Raw genomic sequence first — 13,937 nt, 5'->3', positions numbered from 1 at the left:
TAAAAGCAAATCCTTTATAAATAGCTTAACTTGACCCTCAATTACCTTAAACGAGCCTCCTATTTACTTGCTATATACACCATGAAAGAGACTAGTTCTTTGCTAGCAACTTAACAGCAAAACCTGCTGTAGATAAGCTAAACAGTCGAGCAAAATAGCTCATCGATATTGGCTTTTCAAAATTAGCCTATCAAAATTGGCCTATCAAAATTAGCATATCAAATTTAGCCTATCAAAAGTCAAGACATGATTATTCACTTTGACCTATTTTTTCTTTTAACTATCTCTCAATATCCACATTTGGTTCAAAAGGTCTGTTGGGACATGCAGCACTGCTACTACATCACTGTAGTACTGCCACGGTAGCGTTTCATTATATAAAGATACTATATTTAGTACTGTAACATGTGTCATACTGACTGACTGTCCATATAGGCCCGTATTCTCACTAAATCTGGACGCTTAACTGGAATTTCCGCTCACATTGACGTCAACCAATTTGTCCTCCCTCATCCAACTCTGAATTGGCTGGGCCCATGGTCATCTAACTGAAACGGCCTGTGATGTCATCCACTCTAATGGGATAGATGTTTGGTGTCTAACATCCTGTGTGGACCAACAGCTCTTTTCACTCTCACTCACTCACTCACACACTCACACACTTACTCTCACTCACTCGGTTACTCACTTACTCACTCTGTCCCAGTTGGCCGCAGCCCTTCTTTGTAAATGTTTATAATTCAGTTAAAATGGTTTGGGCCTGTAATGAAGTAGCACCATGTTTAGACCTGCACTCAGAGTTTCTGTCAGAGCCCCCACCTCTCCTCGCTCTCTTTATCTGTCTCTTCCCCCCCCCCCTCTCCTTCTATCTCTATCTCTGTCTTCTCTCTCTCTCTCTCTCCGTCTCTCTCTTTCCCCCCCTCTCCTTCTATCTCTATCTCTGTCTTCTCTCTCTCTCTCCGTCTCTCTCTTTCTCTCTCTCTTTCCCTCTCTTCTCTATCAATTCAATGAATTTAATTTCAAAGGGCTTTATTGGCATGGGAAACATATGTTTACATTGCCAAGGCAAGTGAAATGGATAAACAAATCTCTCTCTCTCTCTCTCTCTCTCTCTCTCTCTCTCTCTCTCTCTCTCTCTCTCTGTGTCTCTCTCTGTGTCTCTCTCTGTCTCTCTCTCTGTCTCTCTCTCTGTCTCTCTCTCTGTCTCTCTCTCTGTGTCTCTCTCTCTGTCTCTCTCTGTGTCTCTCTCTCTCTGTTTCTCTCTCTCTGTTTCTCTCTCAGTGCAGAAGTATTGATGTGTTTCCTGACATGTAAAATGACACACAGACAAACGTGTTAAACAGTAGATGTGGGTACTACCGGGTTTAGGGATGCCATTGAAAAAGATCTAGGGTGAATTAATAATACAAACCAGGTTTAATGCAGGAAAGCCATAGATCCGGTGGCAGAGGTGTCATCACTTCAAGTCCCTCATTCACTTGTCGGCCATGCTTCTGTTTTCATCCGTTTCTCATGGATCCGCCTTTGGCCCCATCTGGGGAGAAGATACTTTAAACGTCCCAATGTCCCCTTTTCAGTTGTGTCAGAAGCTTTAGAGCTTCTCTAAAGAGTATTTCAGAGGGGGGTTTGGGCCATATCAACATTGCTTTCTTTTTGACAGGAAAAAAAAAAATCTTCATGAAACAACTTTGTTTGAATTTGAGAAAAGCTATTCCTCTGAAAATTGTCTCAGATCTGAGCTTGGACAAGACGCACAGCATACATCATTACGCACAGCATACATTATTGGACACTGTCTGTATACACTTACCATATGGGGTGGCAGGTTGCCTAGTGGTTAGAGCGATCAAATCCCTGAGCTGACAAGGTAAAAAATCTGTTTTTCTGCCCCTGAACAAGGCAGTTAACCCACTGTTCCCCAGTAGGCCATCGTTGTAAATAAGAATTTGTTCTTAACTGACTTGCCTAGTTAAATAAAGGTTACATTTAAATATTTGATTGATAGTTAATAAAGCTAATATAATTAAACCAAAGTTGATGGTATTAGATTGAAAAAATGACATAAGAATGTTTTAAGAAACCATAGTTACAGATGATGTTACCTCATTTCACCTTTTAATTTTCGGCCAGGCAGGCTAGCGTATTTCGGCAGTTATGCCTTCATCAGCTCTGTCAATTATTATGTGGATTATAATTAATGGAATTTTTTTGTAAGGGTTGATACATTTTTCTTTAGTGGAAATCAAGTCTGACATTTTATAGTGGAAATTACAAACTTTTTTCAAGCCTTTTTGAACCTCGAATATACTACAAGTTTGCATTTCCTGCTGTGCCTTCTCACCAACAAACGAGTGATCAAATTAATATTCTACATCTGTAGTTGTGATGTACTGTATTGCTACGTCTTTGGATGTGTTTGCCATCTACTCCGAGGTTTTCCCTTTGTGGTAATCTAAGACCAAAGCCAACATTCACTTCTGTAGGAATGAATGCCCATTTTTATAAGCAACATGTAAAATGTTACTAATGTGGAAAAGTGAAATAGTGCTTAGGGTCTCATCTTCACCCCGGCTCCACCCCTCATCTCCACCCCGGCTCCACCCTTCATCTCCACCCCGGCTCCACCCCTCATCTCCACCCCGGCTCCACCCCTCATCTCCACCCCGGCTCCACCCCTCATCTCCACCCCGGCTCCACCCCTCATCTCCACCCCGGCTCCACCCCTCATCTTCACCCCGGCTCCACCCCTCATCTCCACCCCGGCTCCACCCCTCATCTCCACCCCGGCTCCACCCCTCATCTCCACCCCGGCTCCACCCCTCATCTCCACCCCGGCTCCACCCCTCATCTCCACTCCGGCTCCACCCCTCATCTCCACCCCGGCTCCACCCCTCATCTCCACCCCGGCTCCACCCCTCATCTCCACCCCTCATCTCCACCCCTCATCTCCACCCCGGCTCCACCCCTCATCTCCACCCCTCATCTCCACCCCGGCTCCACCCCTCATCTCCACCCCGGCTCCACCCCTCATCTCCACCCCTCATCTCCACCCCTCATCTCAACCCCGGCTCCACCCCTCATCTCCACCCCTCATCTCCACCCCTCATCTCCACCCCTCCTCCACCCCTCATCTCCACCCCTCATCTCCACCCCAGCTCCACCCCTCATCTCAACCCCGGCTCCACCCCTCATCTCCACCCCTCATCTCCACCCCTCATCTCCACCCCTCATCTCCACCCCGGCTCCACCCCTCATCTCCACCCCTCATCTCCACCCCTCATCTCCACCCCTCATCTCCACCCCGGCTCCACCCCTCATCTCCACCCCTCATCTCCACCCCTCATCTCCACCCCTCATCTCCACCCCTCATCTCATCTCATATTTCCACCTTTATCTGTCTCCTCTTCATTCATTCTCTGTCAATAAACAATACAAATAAAAAAGGATAGGGGAAATCTACTCTCATTAGGAACGTCGTCAAAATAGAAGAGGGCCTAGAACTGATCCTTGAGGAACCCCCATTCTACTTTTCTGGCCTGAAGATCTGATGTTATTGAATACTAACATTGCTCTTTGTTCTTCAGATAAGTTTTAAATCATGCATCACATAAGTAAACAAGCTCCCTTTAAAATAAAGGAAAAATGTAGATTACAGTATCTATGAAAATGACAGCTGACTTAGCATATTCAGTATAAAACTGTTATGAAGGAGAGCTAGAGTTACATCGACTAACCTGTACCCCTGCACATTAACTCGGTACCGGTACCCCCTATATATAGCCTCGTTATTGTTATTTTATTTTTTACTTATATTTAGTAAATGTTTTCTTAACTCTATTTCTTGAATTGCATTGTTGGTTAAGAGCTTGTAAGTAAGCATTCAGTGCTTGTGACTAATACAATCTGATTTGATTTGATTAGAGGTCTATCACATTGCTAACCAACAGTATCCCTAACAAAGCAATGTTTTTTTATGTTAGCCTTGCAGACAACACCGTTATGTTAGCCTTGTAGACAACACCGTTATGTTAGCCTTGTAGACAACACCATTATGTTAGCCTTGTAGACAACACCATTATGTTAGTCTTGTAGACAACATCGTTATGTTAGCCTCGTAGACAACACCATTATGTTAGCCTTGTAGACAACACCGTTATGTGAGCCTTGTAGACAACACCATTATGTTAGCCTTGTAGACAACACCATTATGTTAGCCTTGTAGACAACACCATTATGTTAGCCTTGTAGACAACACCATCATGTGAGCCTTGTAGACAACACCATTATGTTAATCTTGTAGCAGATATAGATACGAGAGGCTCTCCAGTGCTTCCAAAAATGTTGTTACATTACAACCTTATCCCCAAGAACACAGTGGCCTCCATCATTCTTAAATGGTAGAAGTTTGGATCCACCAAGACTCTTCCTAGAGCTGGCCGCCCGTCTGAACTGAGCAATCGGGGGAAAGGCCCTTGGTCAGGGAGGTGACCAAGAACCCGATGGTCACTCTGACAGAGCTCCAGAGTTCCTCTGTGAAGGAACCTTGCAGAAGGACAACCATCTCTGCTGCACATAATCAATCAGACCTTTATGGTAGAGTGGCCAGACGGAAGCCACTCCTTGACAGCTCGCTTGGAGTTTGCCAAAAGGCAACTAAAGGACTCTCAGACCATGAGAAACAAGATTCTCTGGTCTGATGAAACCAAGATTGAACTCTTTGGTCTGAATGCCAAGCGTCACGTCTGGAGGAAACCTTGCACCATCCCTACGGTGAAGCATGGTGGTGGCAGCATCATGCTGTGGGGATGTTTTTCAACGGCAGGGACTGGCAGACTAGTCAGGATCGAGGGAAAGATTAACGGAGAAAAGTACAGAGAGATCCTTGATGAAAACCTGCTACAGAGCGCTCAGGACCTCAGACTGGGGCGAAGGTTCACCTTCCAACAGGACAAAGACCCTAAGCACACAGCCAAGACAATGCAGGAGTGGCTTCGGGGCAAGTCTCTGAATGTCCTTGAGTAGCCTAGCCATAGGCCGGACATGAACCCGATCAAACATCTCTGGAGAGACCTGAACACCCCAAATACAGGTGTGTCAAGCTTGTAGCGTCATACCCAAGAAGACTCGAGGCTGTAATCGTTGCCAAAGGTGCTTCAACAAAGCACTGAGTAAAGGGTCTGAGTACTTATGTAAATGTGATATTTCCATTTGTTCTTTTTTATACATTTGCAAAAATGTCTAAAAACCTGTTTTTGCTTTGTCATTATGGGGTATTGTGTGTAGCTTAATGAGGGGGGGGGGCGATTTAATCCATTTTATAATCTGTCTGTAACGTCACAAAATGTTGGGTTTGAATGCACTGTAACTACTTCTATTGCTTCTAATGGAATCCCCTTGCTCTCTCCCAGACTACAGGACAGGCCCGTGCTTCACCAAGGTCAGCAACCAGATGTGCCAGGGCCAGGTGAGTGGCATCGTGTGCACCAAGACCCTGTGCTGTGCCACGGTGGGGCGTGCCTGGGGACACCCCTGCGAGATGTGTCCGGCCCAGCCCCAGCCATGCCGCCGAGGCTTCATCCCCAACATACGCACCGGAGCCTGCCAGGGTGAGGAGTGGGATACGTCAAGATTAAACTAGCTTTCCAATATTTTTTAATTAATTAAGTAATTAATTGGACACACTTTTTTTGTCAAGTGTTTGTGAAGTTTGGTCCAATTTTTTGTTTGTTTTCGTCGAATTGTGTTCACATAAGGTCAAAATCAAGATAACTGGCTGAGCTAAATGTATAATTATAGGATGAGAGGTGTAGCCACAATTGATAATGCATAAACAATTATCAACATGTAATTACACAAACAGCAAATGTCCACTACAATGTGCATTGCAGATAATTTTAGCCACAGTTTTTGAAAAAGCATTTGAAAACAAAGACATTGGACCAGCTGAGGTCAAATGCCAGCCTTGTTATCCAGTTCATTGTCACCTGACCTGGGAATGCCCCCCACAGACACACCCACAGGTCTCTATTGAATTCTAATGGGCCTTGCTCTGAGAGGGATGGGTGAAGGGGCCCTAAATATTCATTAGGATGATGACACACACACACACACACCAGGCTTTGCGTCTCTCGTCTGCTGACGGACTAAGGGTCCTGAGTCAGTCAATTCAGGAAGAGATTTTAATTAAATATTTTTTAAAATGAAGACTTGTCACATAAATAGTTTCTCTCTTTTCAGCTTATTGAGAAATCATTGAAAATAGATGCAATTTTTCAATAATTGAATTGGCCTGAACCCTGGTGTGTGTGTGTGTGTGTGTGTGTGTATGTGTGTGTGTGTGTGTGTGTGCGTGTGTGTGTGTGTGTGTGTGCATGTCACTGCATTGTTAGAGGCAATATTTCACACCACCCTCACCCCCCAAAAGCCTTTTGTGAACTCTTGACTCTTTTTTTTCTCTCTCTTCCAAGCTCTGACTTTGCTGATAGCTACTTTATTGAGGAAAAATGTACTTATTATGACTGTGATATGTGGTTGTCCCACCTAGCTATCTTAAGATGAACGCACTAAATGTAAGTCGCTCTGGATAAGAATGTCTGCGAAATGACTAAAATGTGAAATATTTAACGTTAGATAATAACGAACAAACTTACTACGCGGCCATGACGTCATGACCTCTCGACGTTCGTCACATTAACACTGCACCGGTGCTAGAGCACGGCCATTTTGAAAAGTAACTTTTGAACCAACTGTCAAACTGACCAACTGTCAAATAGCAGATCTTGACGATGGGCATATCGGAAATGTAGGGTTCCATTACAGACGCAGAGCATAAATCCCTCCTTAGCGTTTCTAATCCCCTCCTGTGGTAAAACAGTGAAGGTCCCTCTCTGTGTTTTATTGCAGTATTTTGTATAAAGGACTTTAAAAGAGTGCAGACGTTCTCCTATCGTGTCTAGGGTCTCATAGAGTGACAAGTGAATGAATGAACAAGTGAATGGGAGTGAAAACCTCAGGTCACTAAAAGGTCAACCTAAAGCTACTCCCTCCTGACAATATCAACTAAACAGAAGCACCGTTCATGACACTTCCTAATCTCCACTCTCCAGCACTGCCTCTGTGAATAAGTAACTGCCCATGGAAAGAGGAAGGGAGGGATAGACAGAGAGAAATAGAGAAAGCATGGAGGGGGGAGGGACTAAATGGGGGGAGAGAATGCATGGAGGGAGGGAGTGAGGGAGGGAAATTGAGAGAGCCAGAGAGAGAGGAGGGATTAGAATGGGAGAGTCAGTCCATAAAGGTATTGAGAGAATGAGGTAGAAGTAGTGATGTCCCCTTGAACATTTTATAAAGACCCTTCCATGCAGCAGTGGATGTAGTTGGAAGATGTGCTGTGTTGGGTCTACACAGCCTTGGTGCTGTCTCGGTTGAAGGAGTGAATGAACAGCTAGGTGTTAAATCTCCTGTAAAGCCCTCGCACCCCGCCTAGTGCCATGGCGACCGTCCGCCCACTGCCACGGCAACAAGGAGGTGCCTGTAAAGCCCCCGTCGAGCAGTGACGTGAGGTCAGAATGAGAGAGAGAGAGAGGGAGAGAGCGAGGGGGGTGGGGGGATAGAGCGAGATATGAATATACAGTACCTTCGGAAAGTATTCAGACCCCTTGACTTTTTTGATAGGATACAGCCTTATTCTAAAATGGATTAAGTAGTTCCCCCCCTCATCAATCTACACACAATAACCCAAATTGACAAAGCAAAAACAGGTTTTTAGAATTTTTTGCTAATTTATAAAAAATAAAAAACTGAAATATTAAATTTATGTAAGTATTCAGACCCTTTACTCAGTACTTTGTTGAAGTACCTTTGGCAGCGATTTCAGCCTTGAGTCTTCTTGAGTATGACGCTACAAGCTTGGCACACATGTCAATTGGGGAGTTTCTCCCATTCTTTTCTGCTCTGTCAGGTTGGATGGGGAGCGTTGCTGCACAGCTATTTTCAGGTCTCTGCAGCAATGTTCGATCAGGTTTAAGTCTGGGCTCTGGCTGGGCCACTCAAGGACATTCAGAGACTTGTCCCAAAGCCACTTAGCTGTGTGCTAAGGGTCGTTGTCCTGTTGGAAGGTGAACCTTCGCCCTAGTCTGAGGTCCTGAGCACTCTGGAGCAGGTTTTCAACAAGGATCTCTCTGTACATTTCTCTGTTCAACTTTGCCTCGATCCTGACTAGTCTCCCAGTCCCGGCCGCTGAAAAACATCACCACAGATTGATGCTGCCACCACCATGCTTCACCGTAGGGATGGTGCAAGGTTTCCTCCAGACGTGACGCTTGGCATGCAGGCCAAAGGGTTCAATCTTTGCATCAGACCAGAGTTGCATCAGACCAGAGAATCCTTTAATTGCCTTTTGGCAAACTGCAAGCAGGCTGTCAACTGCCTTTTACTGAGGAGTGGCTTCCATCTGGCCAGTCTACCATTAAAAGGCCTAATTGGTGGAGTGATGCTTAGATGGTTGTCCTACTGGAAGTTTATCCCATTTCCACAGAGGAACTTTGGTGCTCTGTCAGAGTGACCATCGGGTTCTTGGTCACCTCCTTGACCAAGGAAGGCCCTTCTTCCCCGATTGCTCAGTTCGGCCAGGCGGCCAGCTCTAGGAAGAGTCTTGGTGTTTCCAAACTTCTTCCATTTAAGAATGATGGAGGCCACTGTGTTCTTGGGGACCTTCAATGCTGCAGAAATGTGTTGGTACCCTTCCCCAGATCTGTGCCTCGACACAATCCTGTCTCAGAGCTCTACGGACAATTCCGTCGACCTCATAGCTTGGTTTTTGCTCTGACACGCACTGTCAATTTTGGGACCTTATATAGACAGGTTTGTGCCTTTCCAAATCATGTCCAATCAATTGAATTTATCACAGGTGGACTCCAATCAAGTTGTAGAAACATCTCAAGGATGATCAGTGGAAACAGGATGCACCTGAGCTCAATGTAGAGTCTCATAGCAAAAGGGTCTGAATATTTATGTAAATAAGGTATTTCTGTTCTAATTTTCTTTGTTAATGTACAAACATGTCTAAAAACCTGTTTTCACTTTGTCATTATGGGGGATTGTGATGTCATTATGGGGGATTGTGATGTCATTATGGGGGATTGTGATGTCTGATCTACATGTACCTATATCTACATCTGATCTACATTTACCTATATCTACATCTGATCTACATTTACCTATATCTACATCTGATCTACATGTACCTATACCTACATCTGATCTACATTTACCTATATCTACATCTGATCTACATGTACCTATATCTACATCTGATCTACATTTACCTATATCTACATCTGATCTACATGTACCTATATCTACATCTGATCTACATGTACCTATATCTACATCTGATCTACATGTACCTATATCTACATCTGATCTACATGTACCTATATCTACATCTGATCTACATGTACCTATATCTACATCTGATCTACATGTACCTATATCTACATCTGATCTACATGTACCTATATCTACATCTGATCTACATTTACCTATATCTACATCTGATCTACATTTACCTATATCTACATCTGATGTACATGTACCTATATCTACATCTGATCTACATTTACCTATATCTACATCTGATCTACATTTACCTATATCTACATCTGATCTACATTTACCTATATCTACATCTGATCTACATTTACCTATATCTACATCTGATGTACATGTACCTATATCTACATTGGATCTACATGTGCCTATATCTACATCTGATCTACATGTACCTATATCCACTGACAAAGAAATGATCCGTCTATAATTTTAATGGTAGGTTTATTTGAACAGTGAGAGACAGAATAACAACAAAAAAATCCAGAAAAACGCATGTCAAAAATGTTATAAATTAAATATTTTATACAGGTAACAAGTTCAAACAGGTGCAGTTAATACAGGTAATGAGTGGAGAACAGGAGGGCTTCTTAAAGAAAAACTAACAGGTCTGTGAGAGCCGGAATTCTTACTGGTTGGTAGGTGATCAAATACTTATGTCATGCAATAAAATGCAAATGTATTACTTAAAAATCATACAATGTGATTTTCTGGATTTTTGTTTTAGATTCCGTCTCTCACAGTTGAAGTGTACCTGTGATAAAAAATTACTGACCTCTACATGCTTTGCAAGTAGGAAAACCTGCAAAATCTGCAGTATATCAAATAGTACATTTACTTGATTTACATTTACCTATCATGTACACAAATACAGCAAATATAACTCTGCTTTGCAGATGTTAGTAAAGAATGAAGCCACAAACCAAAAAAAGCGTTAGGTGTGTTGTTTATTAACACCTCGTCGCCCCACCACCAATGTGGTAGACATTACGGCCAAGCCATTCCAGATGGCATACTGACACCAGTGTGGGGTGATGGGGAAGAAAGGGCTGCCATGCTGCAGACTGAGACAAGCGTGGGTTAAATCACTACAGTATGGAGCCATTCTCTCCATGTTTGAAATCCCTGCCAAGGAGTTTATGGGGAGCATCACGGGTCTGTGGTAGTCTCTGGAACATCAAAACCAAATATGTCCTAATATGTGCATGTGGTAGTCTCAACCTGACTGATGAGAGAGAGACAAGAGAGAGAGAGGAGTGCTCATTCATCATCTAACTGAGCCTAGAGACATGCATGTTATGATATGCCAAAGCTAAAGCAGCCATTTTGGTTTGAGTGTATTGTAAATGCAATGAAAGATCTAAGCTAACCAAACCCTCCGATAGTCAACCGTTTCAACAGTTATAATAACAGTTATGATTCTTCGGGTTATCCGACTGCTCTACCAGAGATTACTACTGTGTATGGATTAACATGGGTAACTGGGATCTATCAGAGATTACTACTGTGTATGGATTAACATGGGTAACTGGGATCTATCAGAGATTACTACTGTGTATGGATTAACATGGGTAACTGGGATCTATCAGAGATTACTACTGTTTATGGATTAACATGGGTAACTGGGATCTACCAGAGATTACTACTGTGTATGGATTAACATGGGTAACTGGGTAACTGGGATCTATCAGAGATTAGTACTGTGTATGGATTAACATGGGTAACTGGGTAACTGGGATCTATCAGAGATTAGATGCCACTAGAGACAGGTTGCTACTAGAGATACCACTAGAGACAGGTTGCTACTACAGATACCACTAGAGACAGGTTGCTACTACAGACACCACTAGAGATAGGTTGCTACTAGAGATACCACTAGAGACAGGTTGCTACTAGAGATACCACTAGAGACAGGTTGCTACTAGAGATACCACTAGAGACAGGTTGCTACTACAGATACCACTAGAGACAGGTTGCTACTAGAGATACCACTAGAGATAGGTTGCTACTACAGATACCACTAGAGACAGGTTGCTACTAGAGATACCACTAGAGACAGGTTGCTACTACAGATACCACTAGAGACAGGTTGCTACTACAGATACCACTAGAGACAGGTTGCTACTACAGATACCACTACAGATACCACTAGAGACAGGTTGCTACTACAGATACCACAAACCATTTGGATACACACTGAGTTTACAAAACATTTTGAACACCTGCTCTAGTCGGTACCAGGTGGTTTGTTTCAACATACCAGGCGGTTTGTGTCAACGTACCAGGTGGTTTGTTTCAACATACCAGGCGGTTTGTGTCAACGTACCAGGTGGTTTGTTTCAACGTACCAGGCGGTTTGTGTCAACGTACCAGGCGGTTTGTGTCAACTTACCAGGCGGTTTGTGTCAACTTACCAGGCGGTTTGTGTCAACGTACCAGGCGATTTGTGTCAACGTACCAGGCGGTTTGTGTCAACATACCAGGCGGTTTGTGTTAGCGTACCAGGCGGTTTGTGTCAACGTACCAGGCGGTTTGTGTCAACGTACCAGGCGGTTTGTGTCAACTTACCAGGCGGTTTGTGTCAACATACCAGGCGGTTTGTGTCAACGTACCAGGTGGTTTGTGTCAATGCCGCTCAACAGTTTCCTGTGTGTATCAAGAATGATCCACCACCAGGCGTCCTTGGTGGTGCAGCAGTCTAAGGCACTGCATCACAGTGCTTGAGTTGTCACTACAGCCCCGGGTTCGATCCCAGGCTGTGTCACAGCCGGCCGTGACCGGGAGACCCATAAAGCGGCGCACATTTGGCCCAGCGTCGTCCGGGTTAGGGGAGGGTTTGGCTGGCCGGGATTTCCTTGTTCCATCCCACTCGTTGTGGCGTGCTGGGTGCCTGCAAGCTGACTTCGGTCAACAGTTGGATGGTGTTTCCTCTGACACACTGGTGCTTCTGGGTTAAGCGAGCAGTGTGTCAAGAAGCAGTGCGGCTTGGCAGAGTTGTGTTTCAGAGGATGCATGGCTGTTGAGTCTGTAGGGGAGTTGCAGCGATGGGACAAGAATGTAAATACCAATTGGGGAGATAAAGGGGTAAAAAGTACAACATAAAAAAGAATGGTTTACCATCCGAAGGACCTCCAGCCAACTTGATGCTACTGGGAAGCATTGTCAACATTGGCCAGCATCCCTGTGGAATTCTGGCCGTGATGAGTTGAGGCTGTTCTGAGGTTGGGATGGGGGGGCAATTCAATGTTGTGAATATTAGCGTTTGGAATGAAACTCGAATTAGGATTCAATAAGGCTTCTAATTATGGAGACCGATTACATTTTACAGTGTGCAGCGTTGACCTGAACGCAGTTGTGGTTGTTTATGTGCTCCACTCTCATTTGCCCAGATGTTGACGAGTGCCAGGCCATCCCGGGACTCTGCCAGGGAGGAAATTGCATCAACACCGTGGGTTCGTACGAGTGCAAGTGTCCAGCTGGCCACAGGCAGAAAGAGGGCTCCCAGAAGTGCGAGGGTGAGTAACACAGGAAATGGTGGTGGACATTTGGGCTTAATTATACTTTTTTCTCTCATTTCCCTTTTTATCTAATTTACCGTTAAACCGCTCAAGATACACAATAATGGATATTGAAGAAAGATAAAAAAAATAATGTTTTTATCTTTATTTAACTAAGTAAGTCAGTTAAGAACAAATTCTTATTTCCAATGACGGTCTAGGAACAGTGGGTTAACTGCCTGTTCAGGGGCAGAACGACAGATTTGTACCTTGTCAGCTCAGGGATTTGAACTTGCAACCTTCCGGTGACTAGTCCAACGCTTTAACCACTCGGCTACCCTGTATAGTTTTGTTGGGTATTGTAATGAGTATTTCTTTAACATCCTAAGGAATATACAGAAGTCCACTACTTGAACCTTCAGAAAGTATTCACACCCCTTGACTTTTTCCACATTTTGTTGTGTTACAAAGTGGGATTAAAATGGATTGAATTGTCAACGATCTACACAAAATAATCTGTAGTGTCAAAGTGGAAGAAACATTCTAAAATTTGAACAAAATATATGATAAATAAAACACTAATATGTCTTGGTTAGATAAGTATTCAACCCCCTGACTCAAACACATGTTAGAATCGCTTTTGGCAGTGATTACAGCTGTGAGTCTTTCTGGGTAAGTCTCTAAGAGCTTTCCACACCTGGATTGTGTAACATTTGCCCATTTTCCAAATCCTTCAAGCTCAGTCAAATTGGTTGTTGATCATTGCTAGACAAGCATTTTCAGGTCTTGCCATAGATTTTCGAGTAGATTTAAGTCAAAACTGTAACTCGGGCACTCAGGAACATTCATTGTCTTCTTGGTAAGCAACTCCAGTGTGGATTTGGCCTTGTGTTTTAGGTTATTGTCCTGCTGAATTAATCTCCCAGTGTCTAGTGGAAAGCAGACTGAACCAGGTTTTCCTCTAGGATTTGTTCCTGTGCTTAGCTCCATTCCGTTTATTTTTTATCCTAAAAAACGTCCTTAACGATTACGAGCATACCCGTAACATGA

General features: G+C 43.8%; 1 protein-coding gene across 1 annotated transcript in view; it reads left to right on the top strand.

Moving 5' to 3' along the window:
- The window catches only part of LOC139408287 (fibrillin 2a), a 231,743-nt gene that overhangs the window by 35,889 nt on the left and 181,917 nt on the right, over positions 1–13,937 (top strand). The window contains exons 6-7 of the mRNA XM_071151997.1: positions 5,409–5,606; positions 12,780–12,905. Of these exons, the coding sequence (XP_071008098.1) occupies positions 5,409–5,606; positions 12,780–12,905 (324 nt within the window). The remainder of the gene's footprint in view (positions 1–5,408; positions 5,607–12,779; positions 12,906–13,937) is intronic.

The sequence above is a fragment of the Oncorhynchus clarkii genome, chromosome 5 (genome assembly GCF_045791955.1).
Source record: "Oncorhynchus clarkii lewisi isolate Uvic-CL-2024 chromosome 5, UVic_Ocla_1.0, whole genome shotgun sequence".
NCBI classification, from domain to species: Eukaryota; Metazoa; Chordata; class Actinopteri; order Salmoniformes; family Salmonidae; genus Oncorhynchus; species Oncorhynchus clarkii.
Note: the sequence above shows the minus strand (reverse complement) of the source record. Positions and strands in the feature narration are given on the sequence as shown.